The sequence below is a fragment of the Felis catus genome, chromosome B1 (assembly GCF_018350175.1).
Source record: "Felis catus isolate Fca126 chromosome B1, F.catus_Fca126_mat1.0, whole genome shotgun sequence".
In the NCBI taxonomy this organism is placed as follows: domain Eukaryota; kingdom Metazoa; phylum Chordata; class Mammalia; order Carnivora; family Felidae; genus Felis; species Felis catus.
The window spans coordinates 166,458,682-166,472,847 of record NC_058371.1 but is presented as its reverse complement, the minus strand read 5'-3'; the positions used below and the strand labels follow the sequence as shown (position 1 = coordinate 166,472,847).

Below are 14,166 nucleotides of genomic sequence, written 5' to 3'. Positions count from 1 at the left end.
AGATATCATATTCTAAGAACTTTTTCAGAGATTGTCTTGTCATCAAATCTTGAATGGGTGACTCACCTGACATATATGAAGGGGGACACGACTATCAAGTTTTATGAACAGAAGTGAAACTTTAGAAACCAAATAACACCATTGCGTTCATTTTGTAAATGAGAAAACTGAAGACAGTAGGGAACTAGCCAATGCACAAACTCACTTTTATTAGGAAAACTGAAAAACAAGTCCTAACTAACTCTTCAGTTAATGCTTCCTACTACACCCCTGTGTTTAACAAGCATAAGGATGCAGCTTAATCCTGCGTTGTGGTAGAAAATGCAGCAATATAGATATTCATCTACAATTCATCAGAAGTAACAAACTACTCTTCATTATTCATAAAGAATGCCATCCTCAAATGAGTATGATCATCCTAGACTTAACACCTACTCCAGCAATTCTCAGCCCTCCAGTGAAAAAGGGTCAAAAGGATAAACACTTACATTGGTGAAATTAGGTAAATCCAAAATGTATCAGTTATTTCCAAATATTTCAGAGATAGGCTTCCCTCTAGCAGTAAACATGCAAATTTATCTCAGTATCTTTAGTTTATTTTTCCACACTATCCATTTAGATTTCTTTTGCTTTGGACCTAAAACATCTTCCCTAATGCAGCCTTCCCCCTCTTTATCTTTTAAAAACTTTTTCCAGTTTTATTGAGATATAGCCAATGTATATTATAGTACAAATTTAAGGTGTACAACATAATTATATGTATATTTAAAGGTAAATAAGCTTAATTAACATCCACCCTTTTTATTCTTAATGAGTACAAATTAGCATTATAAATGAAAACTTCATCTTTAAAGTATCGACTAGTCATTTCTTCTCCATTGTAATTCTATTGATGGTTATTATCAACAGATAATGAAGAGGACTATTATTCTCAGTATTTCTTCTCTCCTTCCTGTCAGAAAATTATACTTCTCACTCCACTGACTTCTAATTTGGTCATGTGACTTGAAATGCTCCTTCCTTGCTGGAGAATTGTACTTCCCTGTTCTACTGAATTCAGGGGTGGCCCTGTGGTTTGCTTTAGCTAATGGAATATATGTGGCCTGCATCACTACCGAACAGATTTGATGTCAGAGCACAGTTCATCATATCTCTCTTGTCTTTCTGCCAAATGACCAGAAACATGTAGAAGCTACTCCATTACTTCACTCCCAGAGCGAAGGCAACACGGACAGAGCCACAGCTGATCTACAAGGGACATGCATCCTCAGTGAGAAACATTGAGTGTTGTAAGCCACTGCGATTTGGGGGTACTTTATTACCACTGTATACAACTTAAATTCCTACATAAACTCCAATGGTCCATTTAGTTAACAGGTTTTCAAGGAAGCACTCATTTATATGATTTGTATTGCTGTATTTAACTTCAAAAAGTATACACTACTGAAATCTAGCTATATGATCATCCTTAAAATAATTTATTTTCTCTCAATGAAATATACACACACCTACATTCATTGATAAACAAAATCACTAAAAATAGTGAAGTATTAAGAGTCCCTGCTGGTGTGTCCTCCAGGAACATTATCTTATCCAATTAGAATTGCTAAGATATTGGCAACAACCCAAATTCTAGAGCATCCATTTAGCTTAAACTCCCAGTTTATGGAGTGAAACATCTGGTGGTTTAAAGCAGGCCACTGAACATAGAAGCAGTCGATCTTTCTTTGAAATATGATTGTAGTCAAATGGAAGTTTCCATGAAAAAAAAAATAAAAGCCTTTTCTATTTTTTAACAGTAGCAATGTCCTGATAATCCCAAAGTACAAGTTCATAGTGATTTATAGTCCTCTTTTCCCAGCTGGCTTGAAGGTAATATGAGACTCTCAGTGCTATCACAAAGCTAACTGTCCTCATTTTTGGCAATAATAGAAAGGAAATTTCATGATGGTTAATTTTTCTGTATCTTCCCTCCAAGCTTTCTAAATTACCTTTGGAATATTCATTAAGTATGTGAAGACCTTATTGGTATTATTTTGGTGATTAAAAAGTACTTGTCATAATTTTAAAAATAATTCACTTAGTTGATCTGATGTCTCGATATCTTTCACAGGCTGGGGGATATTTGTAATGTTTACATATGTTGAGTGACTATTCACATAGGGGAAAGATGTATGATTTTCTTAGGTAACACTGAGAATTTCTTGACTCATGCTCAAGCACTTCTTTTAAATAATTTAAGTATAATTTTATAGTTAGTGGAAATACATTTAGACCACTGAGTATAAAATTTTAATAATTGTTATCTTAATGATTGACATTTTTATTGTTACTATCAACTACTGAATACCTGTAGTGCATCATTAAGTTCTTACCATGTTTTAGTAATTGTGTGCTAGGTTCTTCCACATTTTATGTCATTTAATCCAGAGTAATCCCACGAAATAAATATTAATGTTTCTATTTTACAGATAAGAAAAAATAAATTTCTAGAATTTCCAGGACACACCCTTTTAAAAAATAGAACCAGGAATATTGATTAATTTGAAGACTAGTTTTGTCTCTCTCACTTTTTTCTTTTTTTTTTTTTTTTTGGAAGTTTCCATAATATCATCACATTTTATCTTCATTAAAAATTTCAGGATGGTTGGACTGTGAGTTTTCTAATTCATAAGAACACAGCAACTCTTATGGTAAGTAATTAGTATATTTGGATTGTGCATGAATAGGATGCTTAATCTCCATCCTTGAATTAATTCCAAAGGGTTAGAATAATAATTTCAAGGAATCACAAACATATGCTCTGATGAAAAAGACTTTCTAACATGTGTGCTCAACTTCCAATCCAATGCTTTAACTCATTTATAGAGTAAATATCATGTACTACCAATGTGCTAAGTCCTGAAAATAAGACAAAGTTGCTTTACTGATCTAGATTATCTTATTTTTTAATAAAGGAGAAACCTATTTAAACAAATGACACAGAAATCCATAACATATAAAGATATTTATTACAGTATTATTTATAATAGCACAAATTTTAGGGGCACCTGGGTGGCTCAGTCGGTTAAGCGTCCGACTTCGGCTCAGGTCACGATCTCATGGTCCGTGAGTTCGAGCCCCGCGTCAGGCTCTGGGCTGATGGCTCAGAGCCTGGAGCCTGCTTCTGATTCTGTGTCTCCCTCTCTCCCTGCCCCTCCCCATTCATGCTCTGTCTCTCTCTGTCTCAAAAATAAATAAAAACGTTAAAAAAAATTTTAAATAGCACAAATTTTAAATACTAAGAGGACATTTAAGTAAATAATTATAGAGCCCTATGATGTAATGAATGTACCCACTTGATTGATTTGATTGATTGTACCCATTTGACTGATGTACCATACAGATTGAACAGTCTGTAAAAAATAGAACATTATTTTCATGATTTAATGTTATATATAACATATAACAATTTGCTTTTATCAAAGCCTATGTAAAAAATTGCTGAAGATTTGGTGGGAAAGCTGCATAATGAGTATTCTAAGTATTCTACACTAGTGGAGCTATAGAAAATTAAATTTTGTTTGTATATTAATAGTATGCTATGACCTCTCTGAGGAATTTTATAATACAAATACATGAAAAGGAGTTAATTTGTCATTAATGCCTACCTAAAAAATGAACTGCCTTTTCCTATACATCAGATAGTGTTCGCAAATAAATTTCTAATCATAAACTTAAGTAATTCAACAGAGCCTTTTATAGAGAGAAGCGGGCTTTATATTCTGCCAAGAAAACAGCAGGGGCAGCCCTGAAAATTCGCTGCTCAGTTTTCCCTCCATGGGAACCTGGTTGACTGATGGCCCAGCTGCCGGCCCTCTGGACCAGACCTGCATCTACAGGAGACCCAAGGTTCCCTTGGGCTGCTCGTAGCAATAACTGAACGTAGTAGAAATCCTAGTCGTACAGCTCCATTCCTACAGGACCAGGGACTCCTCTAAAGGGCAGCTTATGTTAGACAACTCTCACTAGCCTGCGCAAAACTTGATTAGAAGCCTGAGACTCTTTTGACACAAACTTTCTTTCTCCCCTGTGTTCACAGGTGTCAGACTTCCATTATTATCTGAAGCCTCTCTTTCCTTATGTCCACTTCCTCCTGCTTACCTTACATAGGCATTGCTCTCAAAAATCTCTTGGGGCCCCTGGGTGGCTCAGTCGGATGAGCATCTGATTTCAGCGCAGGTCATGGTCTCGTGGTTCATGAGTTTGAGCCTGGCGTCCGCTCTGTGATGACAGCTCGGAGCCTGGAGCCCTGCTTCTGATTCTGTATCTCCCTCTCTCTCTCTGCCCGTCCCCTGCTCATGCTCTATCTCTCTCTGTCTCGCAAAAATAAATAAATGTAAGAAAAAAGATCAAAAACTCTCTTACGTGTCTAATCTCAGCTTGGTATCTGCTTCTCCAAAGCTTCTGCCTCCCACATATTTTTTAACTGACACTGCTAACTATTTACTAAAGAAAAATTTTGAGTCACATGCATCAGTGTTGGGTTTTCTTGTTTTTGTTTTTGTTTTACTAGGCTATTTTAATACATTATACAAATCAATCAGTTTATATACTTACTGTTTGTGAAAAACTACTCTAATGAGTTATTACTATTCTTAATAAAACAAGCAAAAGCTTTGAACTAATAATAATTAAAACAGACTAAGTAAACCAAAGTATGCTATACCCTATAATTATAAGGAGAATTACAAACAGAATTGTAACGCTATATATGCTATACCGTCTTTATAGCCAGAGAAAAATAATATAGGTCTATAGCAAGTCAATCAAGTAATATAACCTGTCTTTCATACATAGGCTAAACATTCATCAGAGTTTGCCCAGGATGGCCGTGGTTTCTATCTGTTGTCCTAGAATAATAATTGCACCCTCTTTTACTCACAAAATGACCTAATTTGGATGATAAATTATATAGTCACCCTGTATATAGTGCATATAAAGGTGACTTCAAATGCCCTGGTTCTGACACCTGGGGAAAACTCTTCCATTAATCTGTTTAGAGGGTCAAGATGATACTTCAAAGCCAGGCCTCATCTGTGATCTGTTGTTCATGACAGATTAGCCTTTGTTTATAAATTTCAAATATGTTTTTATAAGCATAAGACAAGTGATAAGTTCCAGGAAAGAAACATACCTGTTCTCATGTTTCTGAGTAGGAGATATCCTAATGCCAAAGCCTACAGGAGCTAGTTTTTAGAGACTAGATATTGATTTTAGATCTGAAATTCCAAGAAAATGAAAGTAAAATAGAAAAGCGAATTTTCTTGCTTTCTTTTTTCCTCTATATTCTAGCTGCTAATTTTTTTTTTATACAAAGCTCCCTTCTACAATTGCAGCTCTGAATCATTTTTATTGTTTGTACAAGTTACTAGGGAAGCAGAAGAAGTAAAAGCCTGGTAGATAACAGGGTTACAGATCTGAACTTTCGGAGGTTTAGAGAGGTGAAATGATAGCCCACTCAATTCTATGATTTTTCTTTTAGCACGAGAGAATGTAAGACTCATCACTTAACACACACAAAAAGGAATACTTAGGAAATTTGAGGAAGGAGAAGGGACCCTAACCTGGAACATTAAGTGTGTTCCACTCTGTTTCCAAAGCGTCCAGTATCTAATTCTCCCATAAAATTGACCACACTGCATCTTAATTAACTACTTTATTTATTTTTTTATGTTTATTTTGGAGAGAGAGAGAGAGAGACAGACAGAGTGCGAGCAGGGAAGGGGCAGAGAGAGAGGGAGACACAGAATCCGAAGCAGGCTCCAGGCTCTGAGCTGTCAGCACAGAGCCTGACGCGGGGCTCAAACTCATGAACCGCAACACCGTGACATGAGCCCAAATCAGACGCTCAATTGACTGGGCCACCCAGGGGCCTCTTAACTACCTTATTTATTTATGGACATCTCTAAACTCCTTGAAGGCAGCGGTTAAGGTTTTCAATGTTACATCATTGGCACCCAGACCAGTGCCTGACACCCAGTAGGTGTCCCATAAAAAAAATTCACTGAATGAATGGAAAGAATATTCGAGCCCATCTTGCTGTTTGCAAGTAAAATTAAAGTGAATCAAGAAAACAAACAAATAAAAACAAAAATCATTGGCCTTAATAGGAACTTATTAATGTAGCTAACCTAATATAAAATTAATTTCAAAGAACAAAGTAACTTTCTGATACTAGTACTACTGTCAGACTTATAAAATTGACATAAAATTAGTAAGAGGAAATGTAACAGGGAAGGTACAAGTCTTATGTGAAAAAAAACAGAAGACTATCGGAACAGAAACAAAACATAAAGGCAACGTATATATTTTGGCTACAAGACACTACCGTTAATATATAATCCCCAAATCAGCTTGTAAATTTAATGAAGTTTTAATCAGAATCCCATAGTTCACATGTATGAGGTTAAAATCCTCATAACTAAATAGAAGAATCAGTATGGGAGTTTATAGGAAATTATCGAAAAAAGAATTATTAGATGAAGTTGGCCCTGCCAGAATAAAAAGAAAACATATTCTTACAGGAAGGAAAATAAACCATAATTTTCATTATAATCTATTAAAAAAGTGACCATTGGGTTAAAAGTATATTAAAATTAACACCAAATTCTCTAGTGTTCGAATTTATATACATAGACCCTGAGAGAACGTACAACAGAAACAGTAAAATTCTTCATGACACTCACATTCTCTACGCCTTTGATGTTCTTATGCATCAGATAAAATCTATAATTCTGCTAAAAATTTTACAAAGTGGAGGCATAATATGGAAGCTTATTAAATTATAAAACATATTAAAAGATCTTAAAATCGAGTGGAATAAAGATATGGCAATGAGTTCCTCTGAATGCAGAAAAATATACCTTTTTTCCCTAACTCTTAGAATCACAAAATGAGAGGTTAAAATATATTCATTGACATAAGGATCCTCTCAGACCATTCACTTAAAAAAGAAGAGAATACAAATGGGTAGAACTGAAACAAGAAAAATATCTTTCTAGTCATTCCGGTTCTGACAATTTGAAGGTTTTTCAAAAAGAACTGTTACTAAGGAAATGTTCTCTCTCTCTCTCTGTCTCTCCCACTCTTTCTTCTTCACTAATACTGACCCAAACTTATGCCCATGACATTGAGTCCTTTCCCAGAGTTGCAGTTGATGCCAGCCTCTAAGATGCCCGCACTACAGTTAGTTCATCTAGAATTCGGAATACCAATTATATAGCATTTTATCATCAACATAAACTACCAGAATGCAGGTTCACTGAGGACAGGGACTCTGTCTTCTTTGTTCTGTACATTGAGCATATATTCTGTTCCATATATGCCCCATACACAGGACACAAATGTTATTAGGGCAAGGATTCTGTCTTACTTACCAGTGCATCTCCAGCTGTCAGAACTCTGCTTAACACACCGTGGGCCCTGAGTAAATATTTGTTGAATGAGTGCTAATGCTGCATAGATGTTTACTGAGTGAATTAATAGCTAAGACTATTTCCTGAAACATGAGGCTTCAATTGGTTACACTATTTTAGTGTAGATAGAATTAGATTCTGAGATATTTAAAAATAGAAAGAGACATAAATTTCATCTGCCTCCCACAGAGCACAAGAACTCTAACAAGCTTCTGCTTGAAGAAGTCTGGTGATAAGGCATCCATAATTTTGTTAGAGGCCTTTTGTGTTGAAAGAAAATATGACTTCACGTAGCTTCCACTAGTCAGTGATGGTATGTCTATTATACCTATGTGTAATAAATTCAACCATGATTTTATTTAGCATCCTGAAAAATAAGTTGCCATTCCGAGTCCTCAAAAAATCTTTTCAGGATTCCAAATTCTTGCTATTAACTCTTTATCCTATGGTGTTTTTTTCTAGATCGAGTGTTCCACTTTGTTAAAGGTTTTCTTAAAATAATTAATCTGGCACTATACATAGTATTCCAGATTATGTGATAGTGACGCAAATTTTTATACTTACTATGCTTCCATCAACTGCATGGTCTGTCCTTTCTTTCCATCATTCTTTTCATCCCTCTCTTCCTTTTTTCCCCCCTCCATCTACAGTCATGCTAATTGCTTTGATTTAAATTGCATTTGTAATCTGAGAAGTGTGGTGGTTAAGAATGCAGGCTCTGGGCATAGAATACATGGATTTGAGTGTTGGATTCAGAACTTATCAGCAAGATCTTTAGCGAGTTTAAAAATTGCTGTGCCCCAGTTTTCCCATCTGTAAAACGGGGAGAATAATAGAAGCAAATATTATTCTCCCTTCATACTTGATTGGTAATTTGGCTAAGTATAATGTTCTATGCTGAACATGTGGCTTTAGAATTCTGGAGACATGTCCCCCTTCGGGTATTGCTGGTGAGAAATCTGTTGGCTCTTTAATTCTCTTTCCTTGATTGAGATCTGTTCCAACAGCAGACTCTTCTTCTATCATTGGCGTTCTGAATATATACTTCCTTATTGTGACTATAAGATGTTTTGCTTTGATTAATACCATACATCCAGGAGTTACCATGAGTAAAAGCTGCATATAGGTGGTACGCATATCTAGTCTATTTGCCACTGCAAACACAGCACGTTGCACTTTGTTTGGCATGTAACAGGCATTCAAGAAGTATTTGTTGAATGAAATTATGAATGATCTCACTGGAATCCCAAAGACACCTAATAATGCATAAGGGTTGAAGGACTTTACCGTACTTGAGACAACTTTAACCAGTATAAATTATACCAGAATCACTGTAATTCCCAGAATATCCATCGTTATATCTTTTCAGTTAAAATTTTAAATGCTATGTACTTTGCACAAATTTTCTCTCTTGGTCTTGAAACAAGCTGGAAAGGAGAGTGTCATTTCTATTTTCACAAATGAGGACTCTGTCTCAAAGATTTTCCTGAAATCACCCTAGTGGGAAATGGTGGAGCTAAAACTAGAATTTACATTCTAATGGCCAAGTCCAGGATTCTCAATTGGTACCATGTGTGCCTGTGAATTATTCTCTTGAGGTCCATACATTTAATTTATGCCCACCTTTCCTCTTTCTCTCATGGCAGTTATTTATTATATTTTGATATAAATAAATAAATAAATAAATCTCAAGAGCCTTTTTTTTTTTTTTTTTTTTTTTTTTGGTTTTCCACCCTACCTTGTCTCCTCTCCTTTGGGACCCTGCCTTCATTAATATTTTCTTAGACAAATTTTAATCACCTTTATATAACTATAAAATATTAGGTTAGCCCATTTAATGATTGAATAAAAAGTCAAACATGTCCTTTTGTTGCTTAGGCAAAAGCATGTCTCATAATATATTATGGAATAAAATGGAAGAAGGGCATAACTAAAAGAGTCTAAACACAAGAGATTTATCAATAGTGATATTTGCATTTTAGCTTCAAAAGCATTTGTCTCTTAGTCTTTCTTTGAATATTTTATGATCATGGAATATCATTACTCAGTAATTTTGTCTTCAAGTTTGCATTGTATTGTATTAGAAAATTAAGTCAAAAATCTAAATGCTTAAAGAAAAATCATTCACTAGTACCTCCATAAAATATATTACTGAAATTACTTGAAAATAATATATTTTATAAAGCAAATGTATTTGAATATTTTCATTTGGGCAACTGAACGCTAAACTGTATGATTATTGACTCATGAAATTGGTTGAAAAAAGAAAACAAAACAAGTTATTTTCCCTGGGCTCTTTTGGAATACAACTTCTTAGTCAAAGCTTATCATAAATTACTTTTTAAAAGAACTAAGACCTCCGACTACTTTTTCAACTCTTGTTAAAAATCTGATTATAATTAGCTTTTCTCAACATTACAAAATAAGTCAAATCAGGCTTAAGAGATTTTAACCAACTTATCAAGATGCCATAGAGCCTCACAGAGAATGAAACACAGGTACCATGACTACAGCTTTTAGTTACAATAAGAGGATAGGCTTTCAGAGTTCAGCAATATAAAAATCAATATAGTGTCTCTTCTCTGTGCACTTGATGGAAACTAATGAAGAAGCAAGCTATTGTCTTTGATTAGATATAAGAAATAATAACCCCCAATTTGGTAAATCCCCAAATAGATGACTCTAAAGATTTATTTTAGAAACCAGCATATCAAAATTCTTAAAAACAGAACTGTGATTACTTTTAGAAAGGCCCCTCAAAAGAAGGAGAAAGGGAGAAAGAAATATGACTGTAAGTGGTTTATACATGCTGAAACCAATTATCTCCAACTAAATATTAAAAGGATGAAAACTTCACCACAACTGTAGCTACTTTAAAGTGAAGACACAAACTCTCATTATGGAGGCCCTGAGAGCTAATTATAACAGCAATATATAGCTTTATTTTTTAATATTCTTTTATTTATTGGCCAGAATAATCCAAATTATCTGTAGTCTTGTGATAAAATGAATTATTTATATATACATATTATTTATCTATATATCTATATCTATCTATATATCTATATATAATTATTTATCTATATATAATTTTAACTGCATAAGCCTCCTCTCTGACTCATACATAAGGTAAAACAAAGTACATGGAATTTCAATTAGAATTTCACTCTTGAAAACTGCAAAGAAAACCCAGTAGAGCAACCACTGGGGTATTTTATGTTTCAGTTCAAATAGTAAACATATTGACTACGAAAATGTGTAGAAATCATTAATGATCTCCAACCACCCTTCGTTTCCTAGATGAAGAACCTGTTCAAGGAGGTTAGGGACTCTTGACACAGGTGATCATGTCTCCAGACTTCTAGAACCCATCCCTGTCAACTACACTGCACAACTCTTTAATTCTAAGCAGCTTGAAGAGACTTCTGGAGCGAATTATGAGGATTGCAATGTAAATATCCTCAAAAACAAAAGATATTACTTCAATAAAACATCTTTGAAGATAGACAGTATGTCCTTTAAGGATCAGCCTATTAGGTTGCAAGGGAAACTCCTACTTATAAAGGTAAAGGAGCATACAGGTTGTTATTTCAGAAAGCCACTGGGTAAATCTGTTTTTACTTATGAGAACACAGATTCATTTGTAGTATTATGAAGATTCATGAAAGCACTGATACATGATCTATCAAAATATCTTCTATAATTTTATAATATATTCAAAGAAATAAGCCATCATGGTACAACTTATATACCACAAATAATTAGTCGGTAGTATGTTTGTGCCCATGCAGAACATTTAAGTTTCTAAGGGAAAAAGGTAAATAAACTAAAACTGTAATACTTAAAAAAAACATTGCATGTCAAACATTTTCTGACAAGCCTAATATTGCTTAGTATAGCTTAATCCATTTCCTGTTTTTGGAGAGAAAATACAGTTGTTCTATCTGCTGGTAATGACAACAATATTCACTCTAGCTATATACTACAATTAATCGTTATAATAATTTATTTCAATAATGATACAAGTAGTTATAGAGGCATGTTTCCATCTGCATAGTGATTTTATTCTGGAGTTCTAAACAGGAATAACATAATATAATAATATAATTTTAAATATGCATTTATACAAAATACATTTACATGATATGTATTGTATATCCAAGACCTAAATAGTGTCTGTTAATATATTTTAATTCCATTCAGCCACTACTCCTCTATACCTGACCATTTTATTTTTCTACCAGAATTATTTCAAAGTTTTATTGGAAGATATTACAATCCAAGAAGCTCAAGTCTTGTTCCTGTTAAATTGGAGGCTTGGGGATGCTACTGTCTCTCTCTTTGCCTCTCTGTCTCTCTTTCTCTGTCACACACACACACACACACACACACACACACACACCACATTCACATCCATACATTTTTTTTCTTACTTGTAGACAACCAATTAAAATAAAAATTATTTACATACGTCAATAAAATATACATGGTTATCTCCAAATTAAATATAGCACACCCTCAAACCCAAAAGATTTTTAAGCCATATTTATAATCTCTCTTGATATAAAACTTTGGTTTTTCCAGAATACCAAAAAAAAAAAAAAAAAGGGAAAAATCAACGTTACTTTGTAGAAAAGCATCATACATACCATGTTGTGTAACAAGTTTCTAAAATAACTTTCTCTTTAAAATGCAGAATTATCCAGAAAGTTCATCAGTGACACCCATTCACTAAATTTAGTAGCAAAATCATTTCTACTCCCCCTCCCTGCTCCCAGTAACTGAACCTTTACTAGTTTCCATGGGTCAAGTCACACAAAACAAAACAAAACAAACCCAAACTCAACTCCCCTCTGCGCTTTCACACGTAGGTTCCTTTCATTCTATCTGAAAACAAGTAGATCTAATCGGAAAATAAAACGACGGTAAAATATCGCACTTGTGCCCAGGGGAATGCAAATTACTTAACTTAGAATGATTTTTTTTTTTTAAGAAAGAGAAATGAGGGGGGAGGGGGTGGATACCACAGAATAGTTTCAAGTCCTTGAATGTACTCACCAGTTTCCCAAATGCAGGGTCAGTAACAAGAACATCAGCCTCACCACTCTACTTTGGCTCCACAAAAGAAAAGGGGAGAAGAGAGCAGCTTTCCAAGAACCCATCAGGATTGCTTTTTCCGCTCAGCTCTCCCAGCCAGGACTTTTTCTCCCACCTCAGCAGCAGCCGGGTGAGTGAGTACGAGACGGGAGAGTGTGGGAAGGCAGTACACCTCCCAACCAGGTAGGATGCGACTCCCAGCGGAATGGAGCAGGGGAGCCAATAAGACCGAGGGGATGCTGGCATAAATTATCTGAGAACGAGTTGGGCCAATCTCCGGCCCTGAGAGGCGGGGCTTCTCCTACTAGAAATCAGAGCCCAGTAGGGAAAAGGGCTCCGTCTTTCCAAAAGAAAAACAAACCTCTTCTCTCACGCAGCCTTGGAGAAACGTTTGAGTGGCCTTGACAGATTCCCTCCCTGGGAAAAGAAGTCTCCCTCTTCCCCCGACCTTCCCTCCTGCCTGACTCTATTTCGGGGGCTGCTGCCTTTTTCTCTCCCGCGTTTGGATTCTGAAACTGCCTTCCAGGGGAAGGCAGTACCTAATCCGTTTCCCCAGGCTCACGAAGGTTCTGCTATTTTTTGTTAATCATCGTTGGTAATTTGGAGTGTCGGCCGGTGTCTCGTTTCTCTTTGCAGACCCAGCAGCTGGCACAATGCCCGGCACAGATGAGCTCTCGGGAGATGCTGAATATATAATTGAATGAATGAATGAGCGGGCTTGGTGCATTCCTGGTAATCACGTTTCCAACGCCCCCCCCCCCCTTCCGCTGCCCTTATGAGTGAGAGGATTGGCAGTCGCCTCTCCCAGGGCACCAAAAATGATGCTCATGAATAATCCCCGGCAAGAACAATCTCATTTTACAAAAACATAAGCAAAAATTCTATTTTAAAAAGGTCCTCTTAGCCATAGGAGTTGGAGACCTATTACATGGGTAGTCCTTGCTCTCTGCTCCCTCCCCAGTTTGCTTAGCGTTTGTGGAGCTCCAGTGTTTGGTACCTAACTTCAGAGGCTCTGCTTTGAGTTTGCAGCAGAGCCCAACAGTTACCATGGCAACCGGAAGCCTCTGGCAGCTTGAACAACTGTACAAACGAAGACAGTGGTGGTGGTGGAAGCAGGCTCGCTCTGCCCAGCCATCTTCTGCCTTTATGCCTTCCTCAATCCCTGCTTCCCACTGAAGCCAACTGGGGTGGAGGTCTTTGGCAGTCTCATTAATCACCCCACCACTCCCTGGAATTGACCAGATTCGGGGTGAACCGTGTGTAAAAACCACGGAAGTTACTTGAGAGTATTTGTCTCCAGGGCAAACAATTCAAGGCAGAAGTAACAGTGTTTGCACAGGAGCATAAGGTAACTGTTGCTGCTACCTTATCTTCTGAAATCACTTAAAGGAACTGGATGGAGGTAACAAGGTTACAAATATTTTCTTGCCCAGAATAACAGATGGTGCAGTGCTGGGCTTTTCTCTTCTCTCTGATTGATTCTCCATCTTTTTAGTCTCCTCTGAAAATAGTATTGACTTCCTTGTTTTCCTTCTCCTACCAACCATTAATTAGGCGGCATTATTCTCTTTCACAAAGCATGTTACTCAAGGTAGCTTATACCAAATAATTT

The 14,166-nt window shown here is 36.0% G+C and overlaps 1 protein-coding gene across 1 annotated transcript in view; it reads right to left on the bottom strand.

The window, feature by feature from the left end:
* GABRG1 (gamma-aminobutyric acid type A receptor subunit gamma1) overlaps nucleotides 1–13,250 on the bottom strand; it is a 71,487-nt gene extending 58,237 nt beyond the window's left edge. Inside the window, exon 1 of the mRNA XM_003985410.6 lies at nucleotides 12,516–13,250. Within this exon, the coding sequence (XP_003985459.1) occupies nucleotides 12,516–12,619 (104 nt within the window). The 5' untranslated portion in view covers nucleotides 12,620–13,250. The remainder of the gene's footprint in view (nucleotides 1–12,515) is intronic.
* Between the last annotated feature and the right edge of the window lie 916 nt (nucleotides 13,251–14,166).